The sequence below is a fragment of the Arachis ipaensis genome, chromosome B10 (assembly GCF_000816755.2).
Source record: "Arachis ipaensis cultivar K30076 chromosome B10, Araip1.1, whole genome shotgun sequence".
Classification (NCBI taxonomy): Eukaryota; Viridiplantae; Streptophyta; class Magnoliopsida; order Fabales; family Fabaceae; genus Arachis; species Arachis ipaensis.
In genome coordinates, this window is record NC_029794.2 from 133,017,252 (window position 1) to 133,028,492 (window position 11,241).

General features: G+C 31.4%; 1 protein-coding gene across 1 annotated transcript; it reads right to left on the reverse strand.

Annotated features, from left to right (window-relative positions):
• On the reverse strand, positions 8,260–9,357 carry LOC107621915. Its single transcript, XM_016323882.2, has 2 exons — positions 8,913–9,357; positions 8,260–8,815 (listed from the first exon to the last, which is right to left on the reverse strand). The coding sequence occupies exons 1-2, from the start codon at positions 9,321–9,323 to the stop codon at positions 8,555–8,557; spliced, it is 672 nt and encodes a 223-aa protein (XP_016179368.2). The 5' UTR covers positions 9,324–9,357; the 3' UTR covers positions 8,260–8,554.

An 11,241-nucleotide genomic window follows, 5' to 3' on the forward strand; every position in this document is an offset into this window, starting at 1 on the left:
ATTTTAGAAAGAAGAAAATTTTTTTTCTCATCAAAACTAAGCTTGTATTTCTTTTCTATTCATAATTTGGTTTACCACAAATAGATTTAAATATCATTTCTAACAAAATTTTACTTTAAAAACCGATAAAAATTAGCTAAAAAAAAATTTGTTTATTCAAAAGTTAAAAAAAATTATATTTCCAAAATTTGAAAACTACATATCTAAAATTCATATTAGTTTAGTATTATTACTTCCTTATACTTGTCCCAATATTATTCCTAAAAGACCATAGGTAAGTTGAAGGCAAGAAATATAGAAAAGAAAAAAAGAAAGAAAGTGGCTCATGGCTTGTCTTCAAAATGAATGTTGAAATAGTACCTCTAAAAGCTAAATACTAATCATGCCACTTTCCACTCCTGAACTAATAATTTTCATCTTTATTGAAACATTTGCCAAACCTATGAACATACCTCTCAGCATTTTCTCCCATCTACCTTACGATATCAATGCAAATATAATGATGGTGGGGATTTTTTATTTACTTATATATCTTGTATTTCATAATTTGGTTGCAGCTTTGCCATATACATGTTGTTGGCAGCTGTCTCATCAATTATTGAAACAAACTTGAATATGTCTTTAATTTTCAGCTCAAAGCAAAGCAGTAAGTTGAGAGAGCAGAGTAACGCCAAGCCAAATAGAGAGCCTAAAAAGGTGGTAAAAATTTTTTTTTTATTATTTGTTAAATTTTTATCTACTTTGTAAAAAATTTTGACGAGTTAATATTCAATTTGATTCTTGAACTTATACGCGAATCTCAATTTATTCCCTAAAATTTCAATTGTCTCTATTTAATCTCTAAATTTTATAAACGTGCCTCACATTAATTCCTAAGACGATTTTCAGTACAAAAATGTTAATAAAACGTTGATATAAACAGTCACGTTGAAACTTGTAAAATGATACCGTTTTAGTTTTGGCATTCAAATAGCTAAAAAACGGCATCATATCCCTTATTTTGTTAGGTAAAATTTTACCAAAACTAAAATGACATCATTTTACAAAGTTTAATATGACATCCGGTCGTCACGATAATGGTCCGTTAACGTTTGTATGTTAAAAATTGTTTTAAAGATTAACATGAGTTATGTTCGCAAAGTTTGGGAAATAAATAAAAATAATTGAAAGTTAGAAACTAAATTGAGACTCGCATGCAAATTTAAGGACCAAATTGAATATTATCTCAATTTTGACGTAAGTTTGTTTTAATCTAAGATATATAAAGATTAAGAGTAAGTAACATATTTTGAATGTGTGTTAAATTTTTATTTGTAGTATTTGAAGTGGAATATACGCAAAATATATATAGCTAAGTTCATATTGGATATATGTAGGATTTTACGTGAATATAATCATAACTACATCATTTATAGATAAGTCAGCAGGTTTTTATTAAAATTTTTGGACTATATTATATATACATCAAAATCAGTCACTAAAATCTATAAAATATATGTTAAAATATAAATACATATTGAAAATAAATTAAACCATACATGAATTATACACAAATATATTAGTGGTTGATTTTGGTGTACAAATATATTTTTGAAAACTTTTTTAGTCAGTTTTTTCAAAAAATTAAGAGTACAAATAATCTTTATGATATGATCACGATTATATTCTTTATGGATCGACATATTTCTAAAAGAGAGATGCTTTTGGACTCTAACTACTATTTTAGGTTTAATCTAAAAGTTAGACCTTAACAAATCTCTAACATACAAACTACTTAGTGTAGACTTCAACTCCCCATAATTGGAAGCACAAATAATCCCCATGATAGGGAACCAACTAAATAGCATGGTTATTGTTTTTTTTAAGTGAAGTGGTTTTAAGATAATATTTTTTACTAAACCCAAGTTTGCTCTCTTTAATTAAATATATGTCTATATCACTGTGCTCAAAGCCTTATTGTTCTAACATTATTTGATTATGCCAAAACCCAAAACAGTTTTTTGATGTAAAGGAAAGAAAACCGAAAGGTGCTTTGGCATCTTCTAGACTTATATCCAAATAACATAACTGTGTGAAATAGTAGTAGGCTACTTTAATTTCCCCCCTTAAAGGGGTGGCTTCCAAACTCTAGAATTGACCATTCCTCACCCTTTATCCTTTTTAACTGAGTTTTCTATTCACGTGGCTGCCTTATAATTCTTGCATTGTCTTGTTTTTTATTCAAGAAATCAGGAAGGGGGGGGAAGTCCCATTTCATACACAAACATTACAATCATCCAATGTATGAAAGTGGAAAAAACTTAGGTGCAGTCGATTTCACGCGAAGTTGATAGTTGAAAGTCATTAGATAAAAATTTAATCAAATCAGTCAAATCATCTAACGATTTTCAGTTATTAACTTGATGTGAAGTTAACTGCACTTGAGTTTCCACCATAAAAGTGCAAAAGAAGGGTCCATTTCGTTATTTAATATTTATTAATTATTACAATAATTAATGAATACTAAATAAAATAAGTTCTGACAGTTTTTTGTTGTTTTTCGAAAATGACCGTTTATGTATAAACATTGATGTTATATTGTCATTTGTTCTCCTTTCTATAAAAAGACGTTGTTTACGATGTTGATGGTGAATGATGAAAAAACGGTGCTAAGAGTAATTTCAATGCTAAAAAATAGAACTTCTCTTCTGACATATGGGGACTCAATTATCATTGGAGTGTTGGAGTGAGGAGGACTCTTCATGGGATCAAGGTTGAGAGTCCCTCTAAGCAGGGACTTGCAACAACCAATAAATAGTTCCTATTTATTAGTTATGATGCAAAATCTGATGTGGAGTCACTTTTTATGACAGGTGAAGGTGAGTCATAAATAGGGACTGAAATGAGCCATAAATAGAGACTGAAATGAGTCATTTACCAGTTACCACATGGCATGATTTTATTGGTTGTTAATAAAAAATATATATTAAATAAAAAATATATTAAATATATATATTAAATACTTATATATCTATTTAATTAATTATTTATATTAATTATTTAATAATTAGTTATATTTAATTATAATTAATATAAATAATTATATTAAATTAATATCAAATATTATTTATATTATTATATTAAATCATAATTAATTAAATTTATTAATTGCATAATTAATTAAATTTATTTTACATAAAAAATAAATTTAATTTTTATATATTATAAAATAATTTTTAGTTGGATTATTTATTTTTATTTATAAAATTTAAAATACTAATCAAATTTAAGTTATTTATTTTAATATTTTATAATATTGAATTATTTTGAATTTATAAATTTAAATAATATTATTATAAAAAAATAATAATCATATTAATTTTAATTACTTAATTAATTAATTAGGTGGGACCACAATAGAAATTAAAGTTAGTTCCTTCTAATAGAGAAGAGAGAGATTCATTGAGTTCCTATTTATTGGTTATGATGCAAAATCTAATATGGAATCACTTTTTATGACAGATGAGTCATAAATAGAAACTGAAATGAGTTCCCTACTGGAGATGGTCTAAAAAACAAAGAAAAATAAGTTAGACACTAATACAATGGATATTAGTTAAATTGAAAGATCAATTTGACTTCCACATAAAATTTGAGAAATCAAGTTAATTATTTACTCCTTTTAATTTGTGAAGGTATTGAGTTTTGTTTTTCCCTGGCTACTAAACTCAGTATGTATAATAAAGTGTTGAAATATGAATAAATAAATAAAGAAATAATAATTCACATATGCCCTATATATGAATATATGATGGAATATGAAATTATATATGAAATGAAGCAAATTGAATATAGAAAATATCCTAGTTCCTTATGATGTTGAAAAGGTCGGTTCCTAACTCCTGATCACAAGAAGTGTCGCATAGGTTACCCCCAACAACCAATTGCATCAGAGGTTGATTGATTTGGGAAGTAGAAGCATGGTGGGTCACCATTAACATTGTTACTGATGAACATGCATTCATTCATTGCATAATAATGCTTCTTAGACAATTCATGTGTATGGCTCTTGCTAAGGTGGTAAGGAATATGGAATTTTCCAATCTTACTTGGAGAAAGATTTTGTCCATTTTCTCTCTATTTGATCATAGGAAACATTGGGCTTTGATTTTACTTTTGAATACTAAATTATTTTGTTAGTGTCTACTTCCGAGAATTTAAGCTTGGTCGATGTAATATTTAAGGTGAAAACTCAGGTGCAGTTAGTTTTCGAGAATTTCAACTTGGTCTATATAATATGGATTAAGTAAGATTTTGGTTCTTAAGGTATAAGTCGAAAATTTTATTTGTTCCGAACCTTTTTTTTTATACAAAATCGTCCCTAAAGTTTAACTTGGTTTTAAAATCGTCCTTACTTTAGGGGCCAAAATAGTATAAAAATGGCGTCGAAAGCGAAGGCAGAGGTGAATCCTGTACAGCTTCTTTTTTTTTCCCTTTTTCCTTCGCAGTTTCTCTTATTTTTTTTATTTTATAAATTTTTTGTTATGGGTAATTTGGTCCAAAATTTTAATATTTAATTTGGTCCAAAATTTTAATATTTAAGTAAAAATGACGATTTTAAATGCAAAAAAAATTAAGAACAAAAAAAATTTTGGCAAATATTTTAAAGACTAAAATCGTAATTAACCTATGTAATATTTAATGTTACTACTACTCACTTATTACAAAAGGAATTCAGTGCCTTTTCAAGAGTTGGTATTTTTATTTATTTATTTTTATTTACCATTATTAATTAAATTATGATTCTCATTTAATTTTATCTATTTCATTTTGTATCCTCAAATTTAAATGTACAAATAATAAATTACAAGATAAAATTTACACTGTTTGATCACTCTCACACACACATTAAATATTGTTGATATTTTTATGTTATTTTATTGCTATTATTAGGTCAACTAAAATTTTATTTAACTATTTAGAAAAAACTATGGTAATAGTTATTTTTATGTTATTTTTGAAGAGATATTGATGAAAGCATAACAAATTTAGAAAAAGGATTGCACCACTTAAAGAGAAAAAAAAAATATTACGGTTTGTCTATATTCAAAGGCATTAATACAAGAAAAAGGTTATCCAGAATAATATTGTTAACCCTCGTTAAAATTAAACTACTTGTCTTATATGTAAAGTTGACATAAAATCTCTGTAGATTATTTATTCTTCTTTTGCTAGTACTCTTGGTTACTATTCTATGATTCTATTTCCAAATGAAATTCTCATTGATTGAGTGATGTCTGACTCTTGGAAATTCTCAGCGAACATAGAAAACTAGAGATACATACAAAATGTAAGTAACAAATTAAAACAAAAAATAAAATTGCTGGTCCTTGAACACGTAAAATAGGACCATTAATTTGCCTCTTATGCTCTCTGTACTTCATTCATAGGAAACACTTTATTAGCAGTCACCAAAGTCCATTTCACCTTCACTCAGCAACAATTTGGGGAAAGAATGGAAGCTACCAACATCTAATTACAACAGCCTTAAGGCTGCGTTTGTTTTTGAGAATAGGATAAGATAAGACATTAAGAACAAAATATGAAGGACAAAAACACAAAATTTAGTGTCCTTATATTCTGTTTGGTAGTAAAGTAGAACAAATTATGGTAATTTTAGAGCTGCACATGGATTGGATCGGATCGGATATAGCTTATAATTCTATCCGATCCGCACTGCACTCATCGGATCGGATACGATATCCGCATTTTTTAAAGTTGGATCCGATCCGCAAACTTGCGGATCGGATCGGATATCGAGTATATTCGCATAATTCAAAAGATTTGTTTTAAGGCCCTTCTTGGCTCTAGAAAATCTATTTTTTCACTTATTTAAGTCTATTTACTCCTAAAATATTATCAATAAAAGTTCTCTTAAATAACAAAAGAAAAATAATAACACAAGATCTAAGTTTAATTATTCTAAATTAAAGTACAACATAAAAAATTAAAAACAAGATATCATAGAATTCATAAAACAACACACTAAAATTCATATCACATTAGGGTTTACTTTCTTAAATTATGCTATTTATATGAGACGTACGGATTTGCGGATTTGCGGATCGGATCCAATCCGATCCTACCATAGTGCGGATCGGATAATATCCGTAAAATTCGGATCGGATGCGGATAATTAGAGCGAATATGCAGATATTATTCGATCCATGTGCAGTCCTAGGTAATCTAATTTATTTTCATTTTTTTCATTTAAAGAATTTGAGAAGAAAAATATAATAATAAAAAATATAATTATGAAAAATTAATAAGAATAATGAAACAAAAAATAAAAATTAAGTTGTGTCCCTTGTTAGTGTCTCTGTATCCCTGTCAAGATGGAAACAAAATACACTAATTTAGTGTCTCTAGACACAGTATCTTTATCCAAGTCTCATCTATCAAATACAATTTTGTATTAGTGTCCCGTCACTGTAAACAAACCCAGCCTAATAAACACACTATGATTTCAAACTTCCAAAATAAGTAATGTGTCCATAAGAAATTGGTTCATCTATTTTTCTTGTAGAATGCATCAATTGCATCATGGTGGAACTAAAAGGCAGTGGTATAAAAGTTTAAAACAGAAGGAAAAAAAATTCTAGAGAGAGAGAGAGAGACTATGGAGTTCCAACGTTTAACATATATGAATTGAATTAAAATCTAAAACTGATATTAAGGTTAACAAATTTATGCAATACTCATTTTTTAGAATGACTAAAGAGGACTCTAATAGACAGTTTTACTTGTATCTGCTTCCATTTTATTTTTTATCTGGAATTTCGGACGTCATAACATTACATTCCATAATATGTGTGCTTAGACTTCTATCTCAGAGACTATAACAAAATTTCCCAAAAGAAAAAAATTAATCATATAATGAATTGTTTTCATATCCAATGTAACAATACTCTATTGACCAATATACATTTGAGTGGACAAGCAATCTCGTCTTTGTTAAATGACATTTTTGCTAACGGTTTAGCATTTTAAAATTAATGCTATTATTTGTATCCCAAGTTGATATCAAAATCAATTTTGCTAGAAATAGGGAGCAATGGAGGTTTAGGGAGTATTAGAGATATAACCATTAATGTTACCTTTTCCCATCAGCGTAAGTTTCTGGGATGAATGGTATCATGACATGGTATTATAACTCATGCATGTATTTTGTGTTTGTTCCATGCAGTATTTTAATATTTGGAGGATATAATGAAATAGAATGCCCCATAAGTCTTGCTTTTGTATGTTTTGTTTCTGTTTCCTACAACAATAAAGTAAATTCAGGCATGTGGATTGTGATTTTTTACATACCCAAGTATGTTTAAAGAGAAAAATCCCTTTGCATTTGAAAGTAGAAACCTTGAATATGCCAAAATTTTTATTATTGATTGATGCTGAAATATGCAGGTTGTGAAAGGAAAGAACCAAGGTTAAGTTCCTCGGGTACATCTTCACTCTCCATCTCCATCACATTTTTTGTATTAGCTAATTCTCACCTCTCATTTTTTCTTTTCAAAAACTGGCCTCTTTGGTACTTTGTGCGTTTTGCGCTTTCCAAACTTTTCAAATAATGGGGTATCATATTCTTCACTTCTGCAATGTTATTTGACCCAAAAATTGTTCCTTCTTAGTGATTTGTAATTTGTGATGGTAATTTTGAATAAAATGTATTTCATGAACGGAACTAGAATTAGTATTTGCATCTGACAATTCCTTTTTTTATTTGTTTATACATATAGATGACTGTACCTAGAAATTTTTTTCAACTCAATATATTTTAGTTTTACTAAGAAAGGAGTTAACAAAACAAATTTACTTTTAAAGATTGTCTATATTGTATTCACTGATTGACTAAAAAGATTTAGAGTAACAATTTTTTAAAATGTGCATCCACGGAAGCTAATATGTTAAGGTTCTTCACTGAGGCTGATGTTGGTAAGAAGGATAGAGTGACAGATGCCTTGAATGCAACCAAGGCTGCCGTATAGTACCTGGTAAGTTATTAGCACTTGCAATTGTATACTCAGTTTCACATCCTAATAGGGACCTGACATAACCACATATTATGTTCTGCACAGGTGGTGGTGTTGCTCTTCTTTATATATCAAAGTGAGTTAGATAAGCTTCCAACTGCCAACTTTGATCAAAAGATAGGTGTACAAAATATCCAAAATGCTTTAAAAAACAGAGAATATGTAGTTAAATCAGTAAGTAGTAATGTGACAGAAATAAAATTGTTTTCAAAATTGTTATAGTACAAATTATCTTATTTTTTCAATTCAATATTCCTTGTGTGGAGAAAATGCCACGCAAATCATCTTCAATATAAGATTGATGCAGAAAGTGGCATACAAATCACTATAAATTGGTGATAAATAAGAAGGAATATATTCATACATCAACAAACAAAATCACACAAAGTATTGTAGCATCAACAAACAAAGTTCCAACATCAAATTTAAAAAAGAAAACAAGTTCATTCCTAAATCTTGTTTAGTTTTTCTCTAAGGTAACGTTACTGCGGTGTCTCCTGCAAGCTCATGTTCTCCAATGCCAAATGCAGTGCCTCTAAGGTTGCATTGGCCACAAGATTTCCATCCTTAATCTTGACAGGGCTAGCCTCAGAGAGAAGGTCCAAGCATAGTGGTTGACACACCTCTTGAAGCAGGGCGTGAGACTTGCAATACCCTAAAAGAAATTGTTCAGTTACATGACTTACATCACTCGGACTTGTTTCAACATATTGAGGTGTTGAGGATTGAACATAAGCTGAAGCCTGCATCATCTCAATCAAACAATTTAACAAATAAAGACTGACATCAATCAATTGTACCAAGAAAAGATCAACTGAAAAGGTAGATGATTATACATACAGGATATCCAGGTACTGATGATTCATCAGATTGGGGATGACGAGGAAAGTCCTCTTTGAAGCCGAGAATATGATTTGCCATCATAATGGCGTAAGATTCTGACAAGTCACTCGTGCCAGATGCCTTCTTAGACTCAAACCTCAGCAGAGAGAACCAATTTGAAGCATCATTTAAGGCTTCCATGGCAAGGCGATGGCCTTGGATGGTGGTGAGATCGCAGGAGAGAGCAATGTGGGTGCAGAGGGCTGCCAGGTTGAAGAGAACAGAGGCCTTCTCCAAATGGATGTTATGCTGAGAAGAGTCCTGTTGCGGGATGATGACATTGTACCAAACAAAGATAGGTGGGTTGGGTGTGGCATTCATAGGGAAGAAAGGCTCAATCATGCAAAGGTATTTGAAATAAAGGCTCATTGCGCAATTTGTGTAGCATTTCTAGAAAGCCTTCTACTCTCTTTGCCACGCTCTCAGAGTATTTGAGGACAAAGTAATTGCGTAGGGACTCATAGAGATTCAAGGGCTCACTCTTCTTCAAAGGAAGGATTGCAAGAATATATGAAAACCGCGAAAACAAAGAAGATGAGAGGATTGCCGAATTTATTGGATAAGGAGGAGGCATGTCCCATGGGTAAGCCACCAGCTTTCCATCCTTGACAATCTTGAAAGGATTGCACTCAGAGAGGATGAGGTCAACGTATATCTGTTGTAGGTTGGGATTCCCGCAAATCCCTCTAACTAATATCTCAGTGACGCATTCTCCATCGTGATCAAGACCACAAGATTTGACCGATGCGTAGAGAAATTACTCATTTTTCTTTCTTTTGATGGTTAAGTGCTGGCCTAGACTTCTCCAAATATAAAAGTGAAGACTGACCGATGAAAATGATAGCGCACATCGGTGTTGTTGGAGAGCGTAACTGGCGTCGTTGTTGCTGAGTTGTTGCTGTAATTCGAGTTCGGAAGCCTGAGCGGCGAAGAGGACGTGCAGAAACTCCACGAAGACAAGAGTCAAATCGAGGGTGGGGGAGACCACGTACTTGGCGAAAACCTTCCAGAGTTGGAAGAAGAAATTGGCGGCAACTTTAAAGGCTTCCATTGCAAGGTGACGGCCAAGGGCGGTGGTAAGGTCGCAAGAGGCAGCAATCTGGCTGCAGATGGCTCCAAGGTTGAAGACAACAGCGGCCTTCTCCAACTGGATGCCGTTGCGCTGTGAGGAGACCCCATTCTCATGCTCAGGGTTCAAGGCGTCGTACCAGACAAAGATGATAGGGTCGGCGTCGGAGGAGAGAGAGGAGAAGAGTGGCTCAACCATGGAAAGGCATTTGAAGTAGTGGATGAGGCAGTCACGTTGCATCGGAAGGGAGAGGTCCCCTCTACGCTCCACCATGTCCCTGCGGCATTTGTTTAAGGTTTCCAAAACGCTTTCAACTTTTTGTGCATCACTCTCCGAGTATTTTGAGGCTACCAACTTACGTAACGGCAGGTACAGCTCCACCAGATCAGTCTTCTTCAGTGGGATTGACAGCACCGTTTCCGTGCCCATGGCAAGAGTATGAGGAATGCTAGGGTATATAGGTGTATTATTGAGTGAGTGAAGAGTGATAAAACGTACATGCAGGGTATAAGTAGGTGCTACTGTTAGGGTTGTTCATGCATCGGATTCGATCCGCATATCTACGGTATTTATCCGAATCTGATCCGAAAATTGCGGATATTGATCAGATCTGCAAAGCTTTCGGATCGGATCGGATTGAATCCGCACACTAATCGGATCGAATTGCAGATTTTGTGTTGGTATCCGCATATCCGATCCGCATATCCGCGTATCCGCAAAAATAAAGAAATAAATAAATAAATATTCTTTTTATGTTTTATTTCAACTAATAATTATCATATATGTTGTATTATTTTAATTTATTATTTAAGAAAAGTATGTTTAATATTATTTTGAGAGTAAAAATATATAGAAGAATAGAAAAAATGAATTTTATTGATATTTTTTAATAAAAATAAGCTTTTAAAAATATTTTTGTGTTTTGCGGATATATCCGATATCCGATCTGATCCGATCCGTAAATGTACGGATCGGATCGGATCGGATCCAACCTAAAAAACTGCGGATATTGGATCTGATGATTTTAGTGCAGATCGGATCAAAATTTTGGCCATATCCGATCCGATCCGATCCGCGTGCAGCCCTAGCTACTGTGCTAGAATAATTAAGACAATTAAAACGTAATATTTTACAATAAATGCTAAATAATTATAATTAATGTTAACTAATTTTAATCTTAATTATATTTTAACATTTCTTTTCAAATTCAAATAATAG